Source organism: Rhinopithecus roxellana, chromosome 1 (assembly GCF_007565055.1).
Source record: "Rhinopithecus roxellana isolate Shanxi Qingling chromosome 1, ASM756505v1, whole genome shotgun sequence".
NCBI lineage: Eukaryota > Metazoa > Chordata > Mammalia > Primates > Cercopithecidae > Rhinopithecus > Rhinopithecus roxellana.
Window position 1 is genome coordinate 160797388 of NC_044549.1, and position 25892 is coordinate 160823279.

The 25892-nt window shown below is 45.3% G+C and overlaps 1 protein-coding gene across 1 annotated transcript in view; it reads left to right on the forward strand.

The window, feature by feature from the left end:
- Positions 1-22520, forward strand: part of TRIM71 (tripartite motif containing 71) — an 82326-nt gene extending 59806 nt beyond the window's left edge. The window contains exons 3-4 of the mRNA XM_030938635.1: positions 9591-9725; positions 15059-22520. Coding sequence (XP_030794495.1) covers positions 9591-9725; positions 15059-16510 — 1587 coding nt within the window. The 3' untranslated portion in view covers positions 16511-22520. The remainder of the gene's footprint in view (positions 1-9590; positions 9726-15058) is intronic.
- The last annotated feature ends 3372 nt before the right edge of the window (positions 22521-25892 follow it).

Sequence of the window (25892 nt, forward strand, 5' to 3'; positions counted from 1 at the left end):
AGCCTGGGTGACTGAATGAGACTCCATCTCAAAAAAGCAAACAAAAAGAGCCACTGGTGTCTAGGTCTGAACTCTAGATTGTGTTATGATTTTATTATGCTCTTACTGTTTTAGGAGATCGAAAACACTTGGAGAATTATTGAGAGAATGCTGGTACTCTCTGTGCTTAGTAGGAAAAGCCACTGTGGGGGAGAAAAATGACTTGTGGCCAGGCGCAGTGGCTCAAGCCTGTAATCCCAGCACTTTGGGAGGCCGAGACGGGCGGAGCACAAGGTCAGGAGATGGAGACCATCCTGGCTGACACGGTGAAACCCCGTCTCTACTAAAAAAATACAAAAAACTAGCCGGGCGACGTGGCAGGCGCCTGTAGTCCCAGCTACTTGGGAGGCCGAGGCAGGAGAATGGCGTAAACCCAGGAGGCGGAGCTTGCATTGAGCTGAGATCCGACCACTGCACTCCAGCCTGGGTGGCAGAGCGAGACTCCGTCTCAAAAAAAAAAAGAGAGAGAGAGAAAGAAAAATGACTTGTAACAATTTGCTGGAGACTTAAGGAGAGCACCCAACAAATCATGAGTGGTTAACATGGTGAAATCTCAGAGAAATGGAAATCCAGAATTTCTGTGGAGAGAAAAGAGTGTGGGGAAAATAGAGTCAGCTGTATAAGTAGTGAGAACCTAGGCATAAATCCTAGAGGTATGATTTACATGTTAGTTGAAAGTGTGTGCCCAACATTAATCTGAATTCTAGATCATGGGGATTTTGGGTAGAGGCATTTTAGATCTGTTAATCTCTAAGGCCACAGCCAGGTACACTACATAGATTGTGATTTCCTAGAAGGTTTTTGTTTGTTTAACCATAACTTGTGTGTGTTTAGCATCCTTAAGTCTTGTTCTTTCGCCCAGGTTGGAGTACAATGGTGTAATCTCGGCTCACTGCAACCTCCGCCTCCCAGTTTGAAGTGATTCTCCTGCCTCAGCCTTCCTGAGTAGGTGGGATTACAGGCACCTGCCACCACTCCCGGCTAATTTTTGTATTTTTAGTAAGAGACGGAGTTTCACCATGTTGTTGGCCGGGCTGGTCTCGAACTCCTGACCTCAGGTGATCCACCCGCCTCAGCCTCCCAAAGTGTTGGGATATCAGGTGTGAACCACCGCGCCTGGCCTTTATTATTATTATTGTTATTTTAAGAGACAGGATCTCTCGCTGTCGCTCAGCTAGAGTGCAGTGGTGCCATCATAGCTCACTGCAGCCTCAAACTCCTGGGCTTTTAGGCGATCAATCCTCTTTCTTTGGCCTCCCACATAGCTAGGACTGCAGGTATGCTCCACCACGCCCAGCTAATTTTTCTATTTTTTGTAGAGATGGGGCTCGCTTTGTTGTCTAGGCTGATCTCAAACTCCTGGCTTCAAACGATCTTTCACTTTGGCCTCCCAAGGTGCTGAGATTAAAGGCATCAGCTACCTTGCCCAGCCTGACAATTTCTTAAAATGTAACACAAGTCTTCATCCCTTCATTTTTCTCATGAGATTGCAACAATTCAGTCACATCTTCAGACTCCACTTCTAATTCTAGTTCTCTTTGTATTTTCACATTTGCAGTGACTTCCTCCACTACTTCTTTCTGCTACAAGAAGTTGATCCCAACCCTAATGGATGACCTTGAGTTCAAGATTCAAGGTCCTCCATTAGGGTTGGGATCAGCTTCTTCAAACATTCTATTAATGTTGATATTTTGACCTCTACCCATGAATCACGAATGCTCTTTTATAGTATATCCAGTTTTAGTCTATGTGCTGCCAAAGTGAGCACCACACTTGTTCTTAATGGCACCTGGAATGGTAAATTCTTTGCGGAAGAATTACAAATGAGTTTGTCCAGACCCATCAGAGGAATCACTATCTGTAGTAGCCATAGCCTTACAAAGTTTATTTGTTAAATAATAAGACTTGAAAGTTGAAACTACTTCTTGATCCATGGGCTGTAGAGTGGATGTTGTGTTACCAGACATGAAAACAACTTTCATGTCCTTGTGCATCTCTAGCAGAGTCTCCTGGGTGAAGAGTCTTCTGGGTGACCAGGCGCATTGTCAGTAAGCGGTAATACTTTGAAAGGAATCTTTTTTTCTCAGTGGTAGGTCTGAACAGTGGGTTTAAAATACTCCACAAACCGGCCAGGCACGGTGGCACAAGCCTATAATCCCAGCACTTTGGGAGCCCGAGGCGGGTGGATCACCTGGGGCCAGGAGTTAGAGACCAGCCTGACTAACATAGAGAAACCCCTTCTCTGCTAAATACAAAAAATTAGCTGGGCGGCCGGGCGCGGTGGCTCAAGCCTGTAATCCCAGCACTTTGGGAGGCTGAGACGGGCGGATCACGAGGTCAGGAGATCGAGACCATCCTGGCTAACACGGTGAAACCCCGTCTCTACTAAAAATACAAAAAAGTAGCCGGGCATGGTGGTGGGTGCCTGTAGTCCCAGCTACTCGGGAGGCTGAGGCAGGAGAATGGCGTAAACCCGGGAGGCAGAGCTTGCAGTGAGATGAGATCTGGCCACTGCACTCCAGTCCGGGCGACAGAGCGAGACTCCGCCTCAAAAAAAAAAAAAAAAAAAATTAGCCGGGCATGGTGGCTCATGCCTGTAATCCTAGCTACTTGGGAGGCAGAAGCAGGAGAATTGCTTGAACCCGGGAGGCAGAGGTTGCAGTGAGCCAAGTTTGCGCCATTGCACTCCAGCCTGGGCAACAAGAGTCAAACCCTGTCTCAAAAAAATAAACAAATAAATAAAAATTTAAAAAATTCCATAAACCATGCTGCAGACAGACATGCTGTCATCCAGGCTTTGTTGTTCCATTTGTAGAGCGCAGGCACAGTAGATTTAGCATAATGCTTAGGGGGCCTAGGATTGTCAGGATGGGTAATGACGGTTGGCTTCACCTTAGTCACCTGCTACATTAGTCCCTACCAGGAGAGTCAGCCCGTCCATTGAAGCTTTGAAGCCAGGCTTTGACTTCTGAAGCTGTGAAAGTCCTAGTCCTAGATGGCATCTTCTTCCAATATAAGACTATCTCTTTCCAATATCAGGCTGTGTCCTTCCAAAAAAAGTCTCCTTCCAAAAAAAAATGTCTTAAGTCTGTTGTTTAGCTGTCTTCATCAATTACCTTAGCTTGTTCTTCTGGGTAACTTGCTGCAGCTTCTATATCAGCACTTGCTGTGTGTCACCTTACACATACATGTTTTGGAGATAGCTTGTTTTCTTAAACCATATCAGCCAGCCTCTGTTAGCTTCAAACTTCTGCGGCTTCCTCATCTCTCACCCTTCATAGCATTGAAGAGTTAGGGCCCTGCTCAGGAAGGATTAGACTTTGGCTTAAGGAGATGTTATGGCTGGTTTGATCTTTTCTCCAGATCATTAAACTTTCTTCATATCAGCAATAAGGCTGTTTTGCCTTATTACTGTTTGAGTGTTCACTGGAGTGAACTTCTAATTTCTTTCAAGAACTTTCTTTTGCAATCAGAGCTTTAATCGTTTGGTGTGAGAGGCCTAGCTTTCAGCCTGTCTGTAGCTTTCTACTTACTTTCTTTGCTAAGCTTAATCATTTTAGAATTGTGGGACCTTTTCTTTCACTTGAATACTTAGAGGCCATTGTAGGGTTACTAAGTGGCCTGATAAACGCCAAAGATCACTTGTCACAGATCAGCACACCAGATAAAGTAAAACGAAAAACTTGAAATACTACAAAAATTATCAAAGTGTGACACAGACAGTACGGGCTTTTGGGAAAATGACACCAATAGATTTGGTTGATGCAGTATTGCCACAAATCTTCAATTGAAAAAAAAAAAATAGGCCGGGCGCGGTGGCTCAAGCCTGTAATCCCAGCACTTTGGGAGGCCGAGGCGGGTGGATCACGAGGTCAGGAGATCGAGACCATCCTGGCTAACACGGTGAAACCCCGTCTCTACTAAAAAAATACAAAAAACCAGCCGGGCGAGGTGGCGGGCGCCTGTAGTCCCAGCTACTCGGGAGGCTGAGGCAGGAGAATGGCGTGAACCCACTGCACTCCAGCCTGGGCGACAGAGCAAGACTCCGTCTCAAAAAAAAAAAAAAAAAAAAAAAAAAAAAAAAAAAAAAAAACTGACTGGGTACTGTAGCTCATAACTGTAACATCAGCACTTTGGGAAGCTGAGGCGGGAAGATCACTTGAGCTCAGGAATTCTAGTCCAGCCCGGGCAACATAGTGAGACCTTGTCTCTACAAAAAAATCAAGAAGGTTAGCCGGGCCTGGTGTTGAGCGTCTGTAGTCCCAGCTACTCGGGAGGATTGCTTGAGGCCTGGAGGTTGAGGTTGCAGTGAGCCAAGATTGCACCACTGCACTCCAGCCTGGGCGACAGAGCCCAAAAAAGAACATAGTGAGACTGGGCAACACAGTGAGACTGTCTCAAAAAAGAAAATGTGGGTTTTTCTTTTCTATCTATGAAGTACAATAAAATGAGGTATGGCTATAGTTTGTGATTATATTTTTTATTATTATATTTTTCGAGACAGTCTCGCTGTGTTGCCCAGGCTGGAACGCAGTGACAGATCTTGGCTCACTGCAACCTCTGCCTCCCGGGTTCAGGCGAGGAGCTGGGATTACAGGCATGTACCACCAGGTCTGGCTAATTTTGCGTTTTTAGTAGAGACGGGGTTTCACCATGTTGGCCAGGCTAGTCTTGAACTCCTAAGTTCAGGCAGTCCACCCACCTCAGCCTCCCAAAGTGTTGGGATTATAGGAGTGAGCCGCTGCGCCTGGCCAAGAATTGTATTTTAGAGTGGACCACAGTAGCGCCCCATACCCGGTATGGTCACCTGCAAGTGTATGGGTGATGTTTGCATTCTCTTACCTTATGACCGTTGGCCTCTTTAAATACCAGTCATTATGCCACCACTGTTCTCCACAGTTGGCATCACTAATCGGTATCTGTATTCTTTCTCTTCAAAGCCAGATTTGGCTCGAGTCTCCTCCATACTGAGTGAGGAAGTGCACTGGAAAGTGCACTGATGGCGCCAGTCCAAATGGAGACCCTCAACTTTCAAATGTTTGATTCGATCTGTTAACATCTCAAAGATGGTTAAATTTTCTCTCAAGCACCATGCGTGTTGGGTGATTTCTCTTTCCTTAGTGTGAAGTGTATTTATCTGTTTTGGAAGTTTACCCAGCCTTTCTACATTGTCATCTCCCTCAACCCATCTGCCTCATATGTCCTTCAAATGCCCTGCTGTTAGCGCTTGGGAACTATTTCAGTAAGTCCTGGTCTGCACATCTTGGAATGCGGTGCTTGGCTGGGTACTGCATAGTTTGGAAGGGAAACACCTCTTTTTCTACTATGCCTTGGGTAGGGCTTTTGTGACTCTCAGTCCAAGGAGTATCTTTGCATGCTTGCTGATTATTAAAATTGCAACAAAAGGTTTGAATCCCCTGAACCTGTTTGAAAAATGGAAGGAACAGTTTTTATCATAAAATGTGAGTTCCAAACATGAGGGACAAGCCTGGCTAGGAGACTAGAGGAAGAGGTGAGTAGGGTAGTACACCCATTCCTGTGCAAAGGGAGTGGTTTTTTATTTGTTTGGTTTTGTTTTTGTTTTGTGAGACAGAGTTTTGCTCTTGTTGCCCAGGCTGGGCCCTTTTTTTATTTTTTTATTTTTTACATCTGATAGAAGGTAGATGTAAAAAAAAAATCAGTTTGGCAAGTAGTATGACATTAATATTAATAGAGAGCAGTTTGCCACCTGCTTTCTGTTGAGGAATGATTAAGAAATGTTACAGACATAGGTTTGGTTGCCTTGGTCAAATATTAGCTTGGACACCAGTTGTGCTAATTAATAACCAACGCATCTAAAAATATAGAGGGTGCCAGTTACTAAGTTCTACTCTTCAGGCTCTAACCCTGTCACACTTGCCATGTGATACTGGGGCTGTGACTCTTTAAACTACATGTATGGGAAAAGGACTTCTTCCCTTTTTCTTCCAATTCGTATTATATTATTATCATATTATGTATTTGTTTTGAGACAGAGTCTTGCTCTGTCACCCAGACTGGGGTGCGGTGGTACAGTCATAGCTTGCTGCAGCCTCGATCTCCCAGGACTCAAGCAGTCCTTCCAGCTCAGCCTCCCAAGTGGATGGGACTATAGACAAGCACCACCATGCCTGGCTAATTTATTTATTTATTTTTTTGTAGAGACTAATGGAAGAAAAAAAAAACCCGGCGCAGCAGAGCAGGGGTCGGGGCCCCCGGCCCCCCACTGCCGCTCAGGCTGATCTCAAACTCCTGGGCTTAAGCTATCCTCCTGCCTCTGCCTCCCAAAGTGCTGGGATTACAGGTGTGAGCCACTGTACCCGGTCCCAATTCTTAATAGCACTTTTTTTCACTCCGATAGCAGAAGTTGGTTTCAATTTCAGATCTTGCCACTACCAGAATTAGCTGGACATAACCTCGCCACCTTATTCTGTGTTCTTGTAACAGCTTTCTTTCCTTTGTTCTCTCAGACAAAGCAGAAGACGCTGCTTGTGCAGGTCTGCCTCCGTGTACTCTCTGCCCCAGCAGTTCTCCCATACCTGTTGAACCATTTCCCTACGCTAAATTCTGTTTAAATGTCTAGGGAGCTCTCTTGCTGTCTCTCGCTTTCTCTCTTTTTCCCTGGTTGAATCCTGACAGCCTGAGATACTACAAATGTATCAGTGCTGTTATGATACCTGCTTATGTGCGTGCTCATTTGATTGGCCATTCTAATTTTTTAACTTCTAGGTAATGTGGATGTAATATCTGTCTGCTTCACTTTATTGGCTTCTGTATTAGTTTATCAGGTCTGTTGTAACAATTTACCATAAACTGGATTACTTAAAAACAGCAGGCCGGAAGTCCAAGATCAAGGTGTCAGGACCATGCTCCCTCTGAAGGCCCTCAGGAAGACTCATTGCTTTCCTCATCCGGGCTTTTGGCAGTAGCCAGCATCCTTGGCTTGTACCTGCATCAGTTTCCGTTTCTGGTTTGGTCTTCACATGGCTTTGTTCTCTGTGTATCTGTGTCTGCACATGACCCTCTCTGGACGTCAGTTTTGGGATTTAAGATTCAACTTAATCTACTATAACCTCATCTTAGCTAATTATATCTACAAAGACCCTATTTCCACACAAGGTCACATCCTGACCCCCATTTAGTTGAGCCTAAAGTTTGGAGGGACAATATTTAACCCGACGCAGCTACCTAGTGCTTTGGTAAACATGATTATGGCTAGAGATGTGCAAATATAAAATTTATAGATCGTTCTGCTAATTGTTCTGCTAAATCCCAGGTGCCTTAAGTATCATGGGCTTTGTACTTAGCTCCTCCTCTGATTGATATGTAATGGTACTTGAGACAGGATTGTAAAGGTGGAGCAGGAAGGTTATAGAAATATGCTGTTCCCTTCCAGCTTCAGAAGGGAAGTGGCATCAGAACTGGGTTTGGAAATTCAGAGTGAAACATTCCAGGCTGTGGACAGCCTGTGAGCCCTCTGGATCTACCTAGTTCCCCTGTGAATCAGTTCAGTGGATCCTTAGGACACACAGGATCCTCTTAGGCAGGGAATGCAGTGTGGCCGCTAACCACTGGAGTCATGGGTGGTATACTTTTTGTTTTTGTTTTTGTTTTTGTTTTGTTTTGTTTTGTTTTGTTTTGTTTTGTTTTGTTTTAAATAGAGACCAGGTTTCACCATGTTGGCCAGGCTGGTCTCAAACTCCTGAGCTCAAGTGATTTGCCTGCCTCGGCCTCCCAAAGTGCTGGGATTTCAGGCGTCAGCCACTGTGCCCAGCCACCATGGGTGTTTTTGGGTCTGCACCTTTGAGCGTGTCTTATATGCCATGAATGTGTCAGCTCTCATCCAGACTGAGTCAAACTGTTGGGCAGGAAGAATACTCATAAAAATAAGGTAGATTGTGTATTGTATGATGATGCCATCTATATGAAATACCCAGAACAGGCCAGGCACAGTGGCTCGTGCCTGTAATGCCAGCACATTGGGAGGCCTAGGTGGGCAGATCACTTGAGCCCACGAGTTCGAGACCAGCCTAGGCAACATGACAAGATTCCCCCATCTCTATTAAAAAAGAAAAGAAGGAAGGGGCGGGGAGGGGGGAGGGAGGGAGAAATGCCCAGAACAGACAGATATGTAGAGACACAGTAGATTAGTGATCGCCATGGGGGAGAAGGAGGAAAGTGGAAATGACTCCTTAATGGTTATGGCCTTTGCTTTTTGGGTGATGAAAATGTTCTGAAGCTAGGTAGTGGTGATGATTATACAACACTGCACATATTAAATGTGACTAGTGGTGAATCTTATGATAGGAGCTAAGTGGCCTGACGAGACACAATGGCTGAACTTTTGTCCCAGGTGTTTATCAGATGAGAACTAATAACAGTGTTTTACTCTGTGCCAGGTGCTGAGCTCAGCTCAACCCATGCATTGCTCTGCATTTCCCTCACATCTACCCTTTACCAAGGTTGGAGAGGACCAGGAGCTTGTCCTAGGCCTTGCAACTAGTAGGAGGCCCTAAACTAACCCAGGATGGGAACCTGGGTTCCCTGACTCCAGGGATGACCGACTAGCCTGGTTTGCCCAGGACTGTCCTAGTTTTAGCACTGAAAGTTCCACATCCTAGAAACCCCTCAGTCCAGAGCAAATTGGGTGATTGATCACTCTGATTCCTAAGCCCATACCAGGCTCCAAACCCTTTGTGCTTCCCTGACACCCTCCTGATTGGATCACCTGCCCTGAAACCTGTTGCACCAAGAGCAATCACTTTGGAATCCCTGATTTAATACCTCGGTATCAAAGAAATCCTTGTGGCTTTTCAAGACACAGCATGTAATATTAATGAAAACACCATGCCTTCTGTCTGGATTAATTTTTTATGAACAATAATACGTCTGATTAAACTGGCTGATTTACTAGGACTGGTACAGGGTGACGTGTGTGGTGACGTGTAGATGGTCTCTGACCACGGGGCACAGCTTCTTAGGTAGATCAGGGGATATTCCCAGTGTGCACTTGGCATTCATTCTGGCTGGGATGAGCTGTGTTGCCATGCCAGTCCCTTGACAAAAACAGGATGGATTAGTCACTAGCCAATCGCACACCCTCACGTGAGGGATGGGCCTGGCCTATGGGGTTTTGCCCAGGCAGAAAGTGAGGCAAGGAAGTCTGGGGAACCCACTTATGTGGCTGGAGTTGCACATTTTACATCTGATCCTCATTCCCCATTTTCGGCTGTCACCCAGCTACACTGGTTTCACTGTGTTAGAGTATCTCTTAATAGTTCTGACATTCACTGTGTAGGTGCCATTTCTCATGCAAAGAAATCCAGCTCTTGCCAGCAACTCCTTTAGTTACATGTCAAAGAGATGCCAGTCTCTCCCTAAGTGCCTGTTTTCCTTCCAAGGGAATGAATCAAGTGGTCTGGGAACCCAGGGTGTCAGCTTTTCAAGTCTGACAGAGCAGATTCAAATGTTTTGTATAAGGAACGACAGTCCTTCTAATGCCTTGAAGTTGTTTTTTCTTTTTGGTTTTGCAGCTAAGCATCGAGCAGGCCCAGACGGTGGCGGAACAGGTGGAGATGAAGGCGAAGGTTGTGCAGTCGGAGGTCAAAGCGGTGACTGCGAGGCATAAGAAAGCCCTGGAGGAGCGCGAGTGCGAGCTGCTGTGGAAGGTAACGGAGCACTCCCCGACCCACGCTGTGCCCACTCGGCTTCCATGAACCCTAGCAGCGCCCTCTACAGGACTCTTTTCAGATCCGGGAGCCAAGCTCTTAAGTGTAAAACATTTGATAATTTTCCAGAAAGTCTGTTGGCAGAAAGATGCAGGGGGTCCCTGGAACATTGTGGGTGCTGTTTGCGGTAAAACAACAAGAAGGCTTTTTAGAAGTACATGGGTAACCAAGACTGGAAGCGGTGAAGCGGTCTCCGTTTTTATATTGCATTCACTCAAAGGGAGGCTAAAGAAGGGAGCGGAGTCAAAACTGTTGTTAAGAAAGGCAGGCTGGTAGGAAACATCCCTATTTTCGGTGACCTGGCTGGTTGCACTTCCTGACCTCTTGTGGAGAACCAGTTTTCCTCTTCGGAGGCAGTGAATGTGTCTCCTTTCTTCCTGTTGGAGCAGGAAGGAGTGCCGAGCACACTAGTGTGCTGTTTAGATAAAAATCAGCTGGAAGGACTACTTGCCCCACCCAGGCCAGCATTCCAACTGTTCCTTTTCTGATTTTATGTCCCCACTCAGAAAGGAGGAGAGTTATGTCTATGAAAGGACCGGTACTCCATGCCAGTTCTTCAACTGTAATTACATCCTCCGAACACATGAAAAAGACTGGAGCTGACTTACAAGGGTATCCTTGTGGAGCGTGCCTGTTTCCATCTCCAAACAATATGATGATGGTGGGGATGGGCCTCAGTTTCTGCAAGTGACCTTTGCTAACTACTGTGCCCTGCATGTTCTGCAAGGCATCCCTGGATTTTGCATTGCATTTTCCATTTAGTTAACTTCACAACTGGATGCTTTCTGCTTCTTCTGACCTCTTAAGGAATATGGCTCAATTGCTTTCTGACAAGAAGAGACTTTGGAGGTGTTAATCCAAGGTTTTTAATTCAGCACATTTTTTGAGCACCTCTGTGGGCATGACATCGTTTTCAGACACTCAGATGTCCCCATGGGTCTGCCAGTGTTATGCCACCCACGAATGTTAATTATAACTGAGGGGCCTACTTCTTGCAACCTGAGAGCTTTGTAGTGAACTCTGCCACAAACTCGCTCTTCTGGATTTCCTGATGAAAAAGGCCTTTGTGTGTGGGGTTTCTGCAGCTTTCACCTTAGTTACCCTCCCTCCTGTGAGGCTGACCCACTGTCCTCTCTAAAGGCAGTTCTGTTTCAGAAGAAGTAGCAAGTTTTTACTCTTGGGAGAAGCCTGTTGAAAGAAGAGTCAGTCCCTTCTTCATTGTAGTAAGCAGTTAGTGCGTGCCCAAAAATTCATCCTCAGAGCAGTCCAAAAGAAGCTTCCTTAGTTTGGACACTTTCGCTATAGAACCTTGCTCCGAATCCTGTGGGGGTCCCTCTCTGACTAATTACTGATTGCCTTGCCTGTCTGTGTCTGGGCATCTCTTTGTTACAAGTTTTGTTTTCCTGCGTCTCTGGTTACTTCACTTTAAGATATATAAGTGCAAGGATTAAGACAACCCTGTTGTAAATATCCAGATGCCTCTCTTCCTTCGTTCTTGGGCCTTATGTATTTCCAGTGGACTTGGCTACCTCATGGGGTTAGCTGCATATATAGTTCATGGGTAAGAACCAAAGGTGGAGGTTTGGCTCAATGGGCAAAGCTTCTTTAATCTGTCCCCACGTGGGCCTCTCCGTACACGTGTATCCTGGTTCACTGAACAGATGAAAAAGCAGGAATGAGTCGAAATCATATAATCACCCCTCCCACTCTAAAGGGAAAGTCAGGTTGAAATCCAGCTCTTTCAACAGTGGACGCTTATTCTGAAATAGCCTTCTATGGCTTTCAGATCTGTAGAACAACTCAAGTCATGATCCTCTGTGAAAACTGTTTGGATAAGTTCATTCCCTTCACAGGGGAAAATTGCTTAGAATTAGAGAACTTTTAAAGAATAGAGAAACTGATGTTTCACTGGCAAAACAAAATCCCATATTTCTAAATAGCATGGTTTGAGAACCTCAAGCAGAAATTATTTCAGCAGGTTAAGCCTGGCTAATTTTCGTATTTTTGGTGGAGACGGGGTTTCAGCATGTTGGCCAGGATGGCCTCAGTCTCCTGACTTCAAGTGATCTGCCTGCCTTGGCCTCTCAAAGTGCTGGGATTACAGGCATGAGCCACCGCACCCATACACTATGTGTGTGTGTGTGTTCTGTAAGAGGTTTCAGGCTTCTTGCGGGGTAAGACGAGCTGTGAAGTCCTGCCTGGTTTGCCTCTGGTAGCCTCTCTGTCACTCTCTCCACTTTCACAGCTACTTCTGTTGGGTAAACCACCACCAACCCACAGCTGGGTGATCTCTGGTCTCTGTTCCCTCATTTGTTCCCCTTTAATAAACATTTCCCAAACTAATCCTTTTGTGTTTTTTGTTGTTGTTGTTGTTGTTGTTTTGAGATGGAATTTCGCTCTTGTTGCCCAGGCTGGAGTATAATGGCATGATATCAGCTCACTGCAAGCTTCGTCTCCTGGGTTCAAGCGATTCTCCTGCCTCAGCCCCTCAAGTAGCTGGGATTACAGGCAGCACCACGCCTGGCTTATTTTGTATTTTTAGTAGAGACAGGGTCTCACGATGTTGGCCAGGCTGGTTTTGAACTCCTGACCTCAGGTGATCCACCCACCTTGGCCTCCCAAAGTGCTGGCATTACAAGCATGAGCCACGGTGCCCGGCCCCAAACTAATTCTTTAAGAATATGAATCTGTCGGCCGGGCGCGGTGGCTCAAGCCTGTAATCCCAGCACTTTGGGAGGCCGAGACGGGCGGATCACAAGGTCAGGAGATCGAGACCATCCTGGCTAACACGGTGAAACCCCGTCTCTACTAAAAACTACAAAAAACTAGCCGGGCGACATGGTGGCGCCTGTAAAAAAAGAATATGAATCTGTCGTGTCATTCCCCTACTGAAAGCTGTGGTTTTGAAATGCTGAGCCTGTGCCCACAGCAGGACCTTTGTGCTGGCTGTTTCCTTTGCTGAGATAGCTCTCCCTTTGGCCTTTTGTCTGTCTCAGCCTTTAGGTCTGAACTTGTGAAAGGCACTGTCCCTCAGCACTCTGTCTGTATCGGGCCCCTAGACACTGTCTTCCACATCCTTTTTCTACTTTTTTTTTTTTTTTGAGACGGAGTCTCGCTCTGCCGCCCAGGCTGGAGTGCAGTGGCTGGATCTCAGCTCACTGCAAGCTCCGCCTCCTGGGTTTACACCATTCTCCTGCCTCAGCCTCCCGAGTAGCTGGGACTACAGGCGCCCGCCACCTCGCCTGGCTAGTTTTTTGTATTTTTTTTTTTTTTTAGTGGAGACGGGGTTTCACCGTGTTAGCCAGGATGGTCTCGATCTCCTGACCTCGTGATCCGCCCGTCTCGGCCTCCCAAAGTGCTGAGATTACAGGCTTGAGCCACCGTGCCAGGCCTTTTTTTTTTTTTTTTTTTTTTGAGACGGAGTCCAGCTCTGTCTCCCCGGCTGGAGTGCAGTGACACTGCAAGCTCCGCCTCCCGGGTTCCCGCCATTCTCCTGCCCCAGCCTCCCAAGTACCTGGGAGTACAGGCGCACGCCGCCACACCCGGCTAATTTTTTGTATTTTTAGTAGAGACGGCATTTCACCATGTTAGCCAGGATGGTCTCGAACTCCTGACTTCATGATCCACGTGCCTCGGCTTCCCAAAGTGCTGGGATTACAGACGTGAGCCACTGCACCCAGCCCCTTTTTCCACTTTTTAACGGCTTTCACTCTCGGACGTGATCCTTATTTCTTTGTTTGCTTTCGAATACTCCTTTTCTAAACTACAACTCTGTGCAAGCAAGGACCATATTTTATGTTTTCTGTGGATTACGGCAGTACCTCCAATGCCTAGCAAAGCGTAGGTGCTCAGTAAACTCCTTTGTCAGATGGCTGTTTTTGGTTTTGGTGGTGGGATCTTGCTGTATTGCCCAGGCTGGAGTGCAGTGGTTATTTACAAGTACAGTCATGGCACACTACAGACTCAGCCTCCTAGGTTCAAGTGATTCTTCCACCTCAGCTTCCCAAGTAGCTGGGACTACAGGTGCACGCCACTGTGCCCAGCTCTAGATGGCTGTTTTTAACTTTCATTTTTCTTTAATTTCTAGCTTACAGAAAAGTTGCAGTAATTATAGTAACTCCATATATTCCTTATCCAGATTTACTGATTATGTATGTTTTGTTCCAATTATTATTATTATTATTATTATTTTTTTTTTTTTTTTTGAGGCGGAGTCTCGCTCTGTCGCCCGGACTGGAGTGCAGTGGCCGGATCTCAGCTCACTGCAAGCTCCGCCTCCCGGGTTTGCGCCATTCTACCGCCTCAGCCTCCCGAGTAGCTGGGACTACAGGCGCCCGCCACCTCGCCTGGCTAGTTTTTGTATTTTTAGTAGAGACAGGGTTTCACTGTGTTAGCCAGGATGGTCTCGATCTCCTGACCTCGTGATCCGCCCGTCTCGGCCTCCCAAAGTGCTGGGATTACAGGCTTGAGCCACCACGCCCGGCCCAATTATTATTATTATTACTGTTTTTTGAGATGGAGTCTCGCCCTGTTGCCCAGGTTGGAGTGCAATGGCGTGATCTCTGCTCACTGCAACTTCCGCCTCCCAGGTTCAAGGGATTCTCCCCACATCAGCCTCCCAAGTAGCTGGGATTACAGGTGCCCGTCACCACAATTAGCTAACTTCTGTTATTTTTAGTAGAGACAGGGTTTTGCCATGTTGGCCAGGCTGGTCTCGAACTCCTGACCTCAGATGACCTGCCTGCTTCATCCTCCCAAAGTGCTGGGATTACAGGCATGAGGCGTGCGTGTGCATGTGCGTCTTGTGTGTGTGTATGTATGTATATGTATATATGTTTGTGATCTGAGAGTGAGTTGGCATATTGAAATTTCACATAGCACTTTTACCCCTAATCACGTTGCAATTATAGAAATCAGGAGATTTGATTTTGATACAGTGCTAACATCTGTTCTTCAGTCCATAATCAAGGTTCCACAATTGTCCCAACAGCGCTCTATTCCCCCCAGCCCCAGCCATTCCCGCTAGTCCAGGGCCACTGATTGCATAGTTCTCCTGTTTCTAGTAATTATCTTCTGTAACCCAGAACAGTTCAGGGTTTTTTTTGGTCCATTTTGCTTTTGCTGCCTTTGAAGAAAGCCCGGTGTCTTCTGTAGACCATCCCCCAATATGTGTTTGTCTGATGCTTCCTTGTGATTCGTTGTGGCTTGTGTGGTATTTTCTGTGCTTGGCTCTAAGCCTCTGTGTCTTTCTCCACTCTTGCTTTTCCCTCCAGGTAGAAAAGATCCGCCAGGTGAAAGCCAAGTCTCTGTACCTGCAGGTAGAGAAGCTGCGGCAAAACCTCAACAAGCTTGAGAGCACCATCAGTGCCGTGCAGCAGGTCCTGGAGGAGGGTAGAGCACTAGACATCCTGCTGGCCCGAGACCGGATGCTGGCCCAGGTGCAGGAGCTGAAGACCGTGCGGAGCCTCCTGCAGCCCCAGGAAGATGACCGAGTCATGTTCACACCCCCTGATCAGGCACTGTACCTTGCCATCAAGTCTTTTGGCTTTGTTAGCAGTGGGGCCTTTGCACCACTCACTAAGGCCACGGGCGACGGCCTCAAGCGCGCCCTCCAGGGTAAGGTGGCCTCCTTCACAGTCATTGGTTATGACCACGATGGTGAACCCCGTCTCTCAGGAGGTGACCTGATGTCAGCTGTGGTCCTGGGCCCTGATGGTAACCTGTTTGGTGCAGAGGTGAGCGATCAGCAGAATGGGACATACGTGGTGAGTTACCGGCCCCAGCTGGAGGGTGAGCACCTGGTATCTGTGACACTGTGCAACCAGCACATTGAGAACAGCCCTTTCAAGGTGGTGGTCAAGTCAGGCCGCAGCTACGTGGGCATCGGGCTCCCAGGCCTGAGCTTCGGCAGTGAGGGTGACAGCGATGGCAAGCTCTGCCGCCCTTGGGGCGTGAGTGTAGACAAGGAGGGCTACATCATCGTGGCCGACCGCAGCAACAACCGCATCCAGGTATTCAAGCCCTGTGGCACCTTCCATCACAAATTCGGCACCCTGGGCTCCCGGCCTGGGCAGTTCGACCGACCAGCCGGGGTGGCCTGTGACGCCTCACGCAGGATCGTGGTGGCTGACAAGGACAATCATCGCATCCAGATCTTCACCTTCGAGGGCCAGTTCCTCCTCAAGTTTGGTGAGAAAGGAACCAAGAATGGGCAGTTCAACTACCCTTGGGATGTGGCGGTGAATTCTGAGGGCAAGATCCTGGTCTCAGACACGAGGAACCACCGGATCCAGCTGTTTGGGCCTGATGGTGTCTTCCTAAATAAGTATGGCTTCGAGGGGGCTCTCTGGAAGCACTTTGACTCCCCGCGGGGTGTGGCCTTCAACCATGAGGGCCACTTGGTGGTCACCGACTTCAACAACCACCGGCTCCTGGTTATTCACCCTGACTGCCAGTCGGCACGCTTTCTGGGCTCGGAGGGCACGGGCAATGGGCAGTTCTTGCGCCCACAAGGCGTAGCCGTGGACCAGGAAGGGCGCATCATTGTGGCAGATTCCAGGAACCATCGGGTGCAGATGTTTGAATCCAACGGCAGCTTCCTGTGCAAGTTTGGCGCTCAAGGCAGCGGCTTTGGCCAGATGGACCGCCCTTCTGGCATCGCCATCACCCCCGACGGAATGATCGTGGTGGTGGACTTTGGCAACAATCGAATCCTAGTCTTCTAATTGCATTTCCTAGGTTTCTGTGTTTGGGGGTGTGTGTGCGTCTCTCTCTCTCTTTCCCTCTCTCTCTCTCTTTTTGAATTTCAAAGAAGAAACAGTCTCAGGGAAATTTCTTTTTTCTTTTTTTTTTAAAAGAGAACAAGAAAAGTACAACATTGCTTAAGTCCTACCTCATCTTTATTTTTTTACAGATGAATGTACTTATCTTTTCTGCAGGGATTGAGCCTGTGAAGTGATAATTTCTATCTACCTCATAAATCTTTACATTTCCTTCTGCAACAGGCCCTCTTCCCCTCCTCAGTGGAGTTTGCATTTCCCTCTTCCCCTGCGTGGGGCATGATATGCACAAGCCTGGCATCTGTATGGCTGGGAGGGCACTGGATGTGTGTGGTGGGGTGTATTCTGTAGATTGAGCCAAGGAAACACAAAAAAACTACTAAGTAAAAAACAAAAAACTATAAAACATGGAAAAAATAGGATTTGAAATGCGTAATGATAGAGTTTCTGTGTTCTTGAGAATACTGTGTTTATATGGGGTTAGATGATGTGTTGTTTTGATCTTTTTGGAAAATCTTCTCTTTTTTTAAATGCTGCAACAGAGACATTTCCTCTGTTCTCCGTTCATACCTCAGTGTGTGTAACATCCTCTTCTGCATCTTTTCTTAATCTTAGACGTTGTGGCTGTGGCTTGCTAGCCAAGAAAAGCAGACCCTTCATGTTTTAGGGTATATAATCTTTGTTTCTTTTAAGGGAGGGTGTGTGTGTGTTTGTTTCAAAGCCATCTTGCACCCAAGTAGCTGAAAATGACACACTGCCTCCCAAAGAACCTCTCCTTTTCACACTTTGGTTTCTTAAAAAATATATATAGATGGTAGCTCAGGATTTTTGATGAAGTGTATTCTCAAAAGTTAAGCTTTCTTATTTTGCTGTTAGGTTATAAAGGGTTAAATGGAAGAAAGAAGGAAATTAACCTCATTCTCAGAGAGAGGGTTTTCAGGCATGGGCTGATGTGGACATGAATGTGGGTGGACATGTGTGTGCTGAGCCAGTCAGGGAGCACATTAAAGAACAAGGCACCCCCAAACTATAGGAACTCCACAGAAAGGGCAGGGTGCGTCCTGACCCGAGAGCGCGTGTTGTTCTGTCTTCCTTGGAGCTTCTTTTCCTGAGAAGAGTAGGCGAAGGAAAGAACTTTCATTTTACAAGCACAATTTTTTTCCTGCTTTGAAAGTTCAGGGAAATAGAATGTTTGAAAGTCAAAATAATACCAACAGCCCAGTCCCGCACCCTCTGCTTGGGTCACTTTTTATAGGATTGTTTGCACCCAGGCCATGCTTTAGGACCTCGTGGTTAACATGAATCCCCCCGCCTCCCCCCCTCAAGGCCTTTGAATATAAAGGATCTAGAAACCAAATTGTCCAAACCTGAAATGGAGGATGTAATGTCTTTTCTTAAACCTGTAACTCGGTACCAAAGAATGAAAATTTACGCCTCCCACTGCAGAACTGTGGGGTAGAATCTGTGTCACTTTACAGGACTGGTTGGTTGTAAGCTGGACTTGGGTACAAAACTTGTGCTTCTGGGCATTGTCTGTCTCTCAAGTGCAAAGCAGATGTAGCTGATACCCTGCTTGTCAGAATCCAGTGGGTTCCTGCATTGCCCCAAATACTGAAATAAGAACCAAATTCTGGAGGAGCCCTCCTCAGGGAAAAGAGGGACTCGCAAACAAACATCAGCGACTTACAAAGGAGACCTCTTGTTTAAAAATACTTAGGGATCAACTTCTGTTCTCTATTTAAGAGAAATTTCTATTGCAAAATGGATATAGTTTTAAATGAACAAAACAGATTAACAAATGGAGCAATTTGTTTCTGTTATCCCAATAGAAAAGGAGATAATGGGGACAATGTGACAAGTCAAATCAAGTTGCTTTTCCCGTGTACCTCTTTTGGACATTTAATTTGCTACTACTACAAGCTACACTGTCTCTTCCCATTACTTTAATTCTAGGGTTTCTGAGTGACCAAAATGGGAAGGAAAAAAAAAACCTCATTTCACAGAGGAGAACTGCATGCAATAAAAGATTCAAAAGTTAGAAAGTAACTTCAAACTGCTGCTGGCTCCCAGATGCTGTTACAGGGTGGGAAGGTGTTAAGAAATCTTGTTTGTTAGAAGCTCCTTTTACTGTAGAATTTAATAGCAAATCCTTCCCCATTGCCTATTCAGTTGCCTTTTGGCCATGAAGCTCTAGGTTCTTTGGTAAAGAGTTAATATAATTAAGCATTTTTGCTGTTTTCTGTTTTGCAGTAACTTGGTGCTGATCTTCCCTCTCCGCAGCCGCCCAACAAACCACCCTTTAAATACCAAAGACAACTGGTTTTAAATGCTTGAAAAAAAATTTTATTGAGGAGATGGATCTTGATTAAAATCCTTTCGTAGTCATTTTCATTCCACTCTTTTCTTTCTAATTTCCTCAGATGCAGGAAAATTTTGGGACCTGAATGAGAAATGTTCTTGGTGCGTAACAGTTGCTAGAGCTCCTTATTTGACATTTTACTATGAATGTGATTCAAAAGCCAAGATTTTCGCTCCATGGCTGAAATGATCAGGTCTTAATTTACAGACTTAAAAATTTGCAGGCTTAGAGCAACTAGAAACTATCCCCTGAAATACGTGTGTAGGTCAGAGATACTACTACCTTTGTCCTCAGTGGTGGTATATCTCCTTACCTTTCTGTATCCAAAATGGTGCACGACTGGTATTTGAGAAACATGGTCACACTTGGAAAGCTTTTGTTTTTAAAACATTGGCCGTTTTTGGCTGCCCACGATTGAGTCCTGACCCATAGGGAGTGGTGCGAAGCACTTTGGAGAGTTCGTTGTATGATGTGAAGTGTTCCAAATCAAAGGAAGGTGATAGAAGCCAACATTTGGCAGTCCCTAGTGTGAAACTGTGAAAAGTACCTGTGTTTAAATACTTAATCTCCTGCCCGTGATGAGGTAATGCCAGGGTAGCCAGGAATTGGATCAAAGAAGGGAGTCTTCAGCCTGATGGAAAAAATAAGGTCCTGGGTGTTAGGAGGTAGGAGAATAAAAAGGTTTCTGGGGAGTAAATGTGACAATTAGACAGTAGTCCCCATGGAGGTCTGATCTGGTCAGGTGGCAAGGGTTGGGTGGGGTATGAGGTAAGCTCAGTTTCTGTTTGGAGATGCCCATTGGGTTTGGATATATAGGTTTGGGTATTGAGGTGTTTAAAGGAAATCTAACCCATAGGTAAAAACTACTTTTGCTTGACACTTAACATTTCAAAAGTGCTGTTTTTGGTCCCGAGATCTAATGCTGTCTCAGAACGTGTGCCCTGCTGTGGCTGCAAGTGGCACTCAAGTTGACTAGAGCACAGTGACCCGGGCTGTACCCCAAGTGCACTAACTCCTCAATGCCCTTTTAAGTCTAACTTACTTGGGAAAACACGTAACAAAGGGTACCATAAACCGAATCCACATTACATGTTGGGCCAAAAATGTTGCCAGAATTGAGGCACTTTGTGATGGAGTTGCAAGAGAATAGCTTGAGATCGGCTCAGTCGGATTTATTCTAGTTAAGCCAAAGCTTAATTATTTGAGGAGGAAAGTCTCTTAGGCTTGAAGCAGCAAAATACTGTTTATATATATGTTGCCTTCCTCATTGGGAGATTCTAAGATTACTCTGTTCTGGTAGGTGGTGAAAGGTATGCCAAAGTTTTAGGCTTGTTTTTCTGATTTTATTTTATTTTTTAATCCAGTGGTGCCAAAAAGTATTTAGGGTATATTTAAGGTATATTTAAAACATCACTCTGAATGAGTTCCCAACAGTCTGGGGCTGTATAAAAGTCACACTCTTGTACTTGTAGGTGATGGTGTCACAGGGCCAGGCCTCCAGAGCTCTACGGCTTTCTCTGGCTTTCTGTAGGGCCAAGGGCATAGGACACAGCATTCCAGACCACACTGACTGCTTTTGCTGAGTTTCTACCTCACTTGTGGCAAGTCATCTACCTCATGTTAGCATCTGACAGGTCTCAAAAAGAATAGTATTAATCCAGTGGGGAGTGGGTGGGAGTGGGAAGCTACCTCTAAAAGAAATGTTACCATAAATCTACAACTGATTTCTCCCAGGAGAAATGTTCTATTTACCTTGAAAGAGAAATGTAGTCATAAATCCAAGTAGTTCTTCACAATCTGGCTTTTCCCCCTCCAAAAGAATTATGCATACCGTTACTATTGTTCAGTATTATGAAACTACTGGTTAATCTGGCCTATTGGAGGACTTAACTACAAATAAAGACCTTTAGGTCTCTTTCTCTTCAAGAGAAAAATATTTTATCTGTATTTCAAATGTCTGCAAATAATACCCTTTAGGAGCAATTCTAAAGGTCTAGTTCTTGGAAACATCAAATATTTGAAGGGAATGAGAATCCTCTTGACTTCATGATTGTATTTGTAGCTCTCTGGACCCAGCAGGACGTTCATCACCATGATGTTGCAGCAATCACTGTTTTGACTGAGCAGTGACTGTTGAAGTGTGTATTGCTCTTTTGTTTTGTGTTTTGATTTTTTTCTACCAAAGGTAACATGTTGACGGGTTTTTTTTTTTTCCTTGTTTATTAAATACTTGATAAAGTTGAGAAGCACATTACCAGGATATACTGTATTGACCTTCCCACCTCTCTTCTGCCCTAATTTTTGGTTGGTTGGAAGAGAGGAGGGTCCTAAGACCACTGTCATTATCATGAGGGGCTTATAAATGTCATGGTGAAGAAATACCTCAATGATGTCTATTTTTAAAACTGATCTTACGGGTTAACAAGCCAGCCTGGTGGGATGTTTTCCATCATCATTTAACCAATAATGGTTCTAAAAGTTTTGTGTATCCACATGGTCGTAGACCTCCTTTTAATGATTGTATTAACTTACAAGCTCAGGTAGTATTTTTCTTAAGACTCTATCTCAGAGCACACTGACTGAATGTTGATGTGTGTAGCAAAGTGTTTACTTTCTTTAAATAACCAGCTCTGTAACTCTGTAAGTTCTTTGTGTTTCTAGCCGTCTGTGTAGTTGTCTTTCTTCAGAGGAAGATTTTTCACATTTCTGGGATTTTCTTGCTTTTAGGGTGGTAAGATTCCTTTCTTTTTTTCCCATTTCTCCTAAAATCGATGCAGGTGAGGGTGGGTGGGTAAGGGGTGTTGTTTTTTAACTAGCATGTTAGTTATACTTGGGTGGGCGGGAGGGTTGTGAAACTGAATCTTGCTTAATACTGTCCATTAGCTCTCATGCCGGGTCAGCAAAATGCTTTAATTTTTAACTGTAGAACATATGACTCAGTTGAGTCTTTTTGTCTTTTTTTTTTTTTTTTTTTTTTTTTTTTTAAGTAAACACAGAATTGGGGGAATTAGCCTGGGCATGTTGCCTTATGTTAGAATGACTAAGTTAAACCTCTTAATTTGTATTTGTCCAAGGCAGACATGATATAAGGAATATGCACTACCGTAGTAACTCCCCTGGCTGCAGAAACCACACTGCAAGCCTGTCCGGGGTGGGGTGCTGACTACCATTTGCCGCTTTGAAATGGGCATTGCCGTGGTAATGTGAATGCCATCAATTCAGTAGATGGGTGGGGAAATGAAGATTTCCCCCCAAATCTTTAGGCAAAAGTGAGTTTTTGGTTGGTTTTGGTTTTTTCCCCCCCTCCTCTTGGCTTTCACATTTTAAATCTTAAATGTTACTGTTGCAGGCCGCAGGCATGACAGGCAATGAGCAGGTGAAGAACCAATGGAAAAGTATTCAGAAACTCCTGTGAGCTAACAGGCTTCTGAATGTATCGCTGTGGTCCACAGAGAAGGCTGGAGAAAGTAGCAAGGAGATGCTGTATCAGCTACTACAGCCTTAAAACAAAGTGGGTGTCTCTTTGGACTTTAAAATTGTTCCTATGCAGCTTATTTTATTTTTGTTTAATCAAATAAACGAGGGTTTTTCCATGGCTACAGTGTGTCTGTGTGGTCCTTTAATCCATAGTAAATAAGGGTGTATGCACTGTACTGGATGGAAAGGGAGTGTCTGAGGTGGACAGTTCAGGGGCTGCACTGTGACTGCTGGGCCAGATTGGTGCAGTGCCTTCAAAAAACGGTGATGGGAGCATTTTTAAATAGAGGAAATGTTAAAGAGCCTAAAAGTTCTGGATTGTCAGGAAATTTCAGACCTGGAAGTCCTGTGTGTATCTTCTCCCAAGGAGCTGAGTAGCAGATGTCCCCCCTAGAGGCAAGTACGTGATTCCCAACTGCCAGAGCCCTGTCCCCCTTTTTTCTGGAAGGTCTTGGCCTTACCACCTCTGCCTGAGTAGGGGTACCAGAGAGCCATTTGGGGTCTAAACTGTGGCCCCAGGAGATGTGAGCAACTCGTCCAACTGGCTTCTCCCTGAGTTGGGGGGATACTGTAGATGCTAGGTGGGTAAAGACTGTTCTCATGAGCTTAATGTGTTCAGAATTTATTTGGGGATTTAATTTTGCATTGGACTTCATTTTCCCAACTTTGCTCACCTATTGTCTTTCGAGTCATACAGCCTCAGGCTTGACTTTTGAATGCAGTATCTGACAAACTAGAGAAACCAGCACCCTAGGTTCAGCTTTTCTTGATTTTTTTTTTTTTTTTTTCCCCTGTCTTGTGTTCCTTTCTTGCTGTGAGACGTTTACACAGGTCCTCACGGTGCTGGGTCTTACACTACAGTACAGAAAACACCCTCCTAAAAGTGCAGAGCCTCAGTACCTGGCTTGGGAACCGCTGCTCTTTCCTTCACTCGTTCCCATGTTGGTGTTGATACCCTCAGCTTCAAAATTAACACATCCTGAGCAGTTGCAAAAAGACCCCGACGTGTAACTTAGTGGACTCCGGATTCTTGTCTCCATTATTCCATCTTCCCGTCTTCCACCTTTTTTGGAAAAGTCCTCTCACTACAACGGAAGTGTTTTTTGTTGAATATAAAAGTTGGGTGGATGCACTTTTTCTTTTAAATAAGGAGTCTTTTCTCTTTAATCTGTTAAAGACCTAAGAGAAGCTAATACAGTGAAGCAGGACCCATTTCTGAAGGAAGTGCAGGGAAGGGAAGCATACAAAGAACACCGGATCTTCAGCCTCCTGATTTCACAGCCTCTTCGACAGGGTGAGATGAGCCTTGAAAGGGCTTAAACTTTCTAAGAATGCCTGTATCTCTCTGTAGCAGGCCATTAGGCTGCCTTTCTTAAAGGTTAACAGCCAGTAATAATACAGTAGTGAGTACTGGCAAGAATGTGGAGTAATTGGAGCCCTCGTATGTGGCTGGTGGGATTGTAAAACGGTACAGACACTGGTTGAACAGTTCTTGACTGTTCATCATAGTGTTAGACATAGAACCCAGCAATGTCAGTCTTAAGCACATATCCAAGAGGATTGATGGCATGTCCACACAAAAACTAGTACATGAATGTTCATAGCGACATGATTCATAATAGCCCAAAATGTAAGCAACCCACATTTCCCTCAACTGAAAACTGGACAAACAGCAGTATGTCCTTTCGGGGAAATAATATTCAGCCATGAGGTACTAATGCATGTTATAACGGGGGTGAACCTTGAAGTGCTAAGGGAAAGAAGTCAGGCATATCACTGATTTCACATATGTGAAATGTCCAGAATAGGCAAATAGGTACAAATAGATTTGTGGTTGCCAGGGCCTTGGAGGTTGGGAGGAATTGGCAGTTTTCTTTGTGAAACTCCATGGCAGCCATGGGTGATGAAAATGCTTTGGAATTGGATAGTGGTTGTCGTTTCACAACTGGTGAAAATACTGGAGATTATTGAACTTTACATATTAAATGTAAAGTGCATTTTATGGTATATAGATGATGAGAAGGCACAGCAACAAATCAAATTTATATCTGACTGCATTAAAAACTTCTGTTCGACCAGGTGCGGTGGCTTACGCCTGTAACCCCGGCACTTTGGGAGGCCAAGGCAGGCAGATAACGAGGTCAGGAGTTCAAGACCAGCCTGGCCAACATGGTGAAACCCTGTCTCTACTAAAAATACAAAAATGAGCCAGGCGTGGTGGTGGGCACCTGTAATCCCAGCTGCAATCCGTTTTGAAGGAGAATTGCTTCAACCCGGAGGCGGAGGTTGCAGTGAGCCGAGATCACGCCACTGCACCCCAACCTGGGCAACAGAGCAAGACTGTCTCGGGGAAAAACAAAAAAAGCAAAAAACTTCTGTTAAGTGAAGAGGTTTGATTTTCTTTTCTGACCTCCATGCAGCTAGTGTGAGCAGCAATGCAGTTGACCCTTGAACAACACAGGTTCCGCATCTGCAAACAAACAGGGACGGAAAACATTTGTGGGATGTGAAACTGACCTATGTGGAGGGCTGAATTTGTATCCACAGGTCCTGCAGACCATATGGAATACCTGTGTTCCACAGAGTGGCTGCATGAACTATATGCAGGTTCCACAGAGTGGCCGAATGGAGCACGCCCCGTTTTTGGTAGCTGTGGGCGGTCTTGAAAGCAATCTCCCGTGGTGCTGAGGGATGGCTATATTTCATTGCATCCAAGTGAACTGTTAGATCTCTCTTCACCTCCCATGACCACATGCAGTATTCTAGTATTCCTGGTGGCAGGAAGTGTCATCAGCCTGGATCTGGTAGAGGCTGACACAGCAGCATGCCAGGCAACCAGGAATGCACATGTAATAAAAATATATACTCTGGTTGTGGTTTTATGTTTTAAAAATCAGTTCAATGAAGTACAGTAGGGAAATTATCAATAATGTATTGTAAATTTCAAAATAGAAGAGATTTGTATTGTTCCTAGCACAAAGAAAAATGTTTGAGGTGATGGATACCCCAAGTACCCTGATTTAATAATCACGTTCATACCCCAGTTACAAACAACAAGGCAAAGGAGGGGGTTAAGTTCTTTACTGAGCTCAACTGCCCTAGACTAACTCAGGGAAATACAAACCAAAGCAGCAATAAGATACAATGTTATACTCATCCTTTTGATAGAAATACCAAAGTCTAATTATAGCAACTGTTGGTGAGAAATGGGAACTGTCCTGCACAGCTGGTGGGAGGGAAAAGGAGTACAACCTCTTTGCAGGGGAATTTGTCCATGTCTAGTAAAGCTGAAGATGGAGACATACACATGGGTCCAGTAATTTCACCTACAAAATACGCTGTGGAGAAATTCTAGAACGAACAACAGTGTAAGAAGACTTAAAACAGTCGCTGCCTGGTCGTCTAGAATAGGTAATGCCAAGTATCTTGTCAGTGGGGAAATAGAAGAGTACCTTTGATATATTTATTCAGTGCAAGTTAAAGTGAATGGGT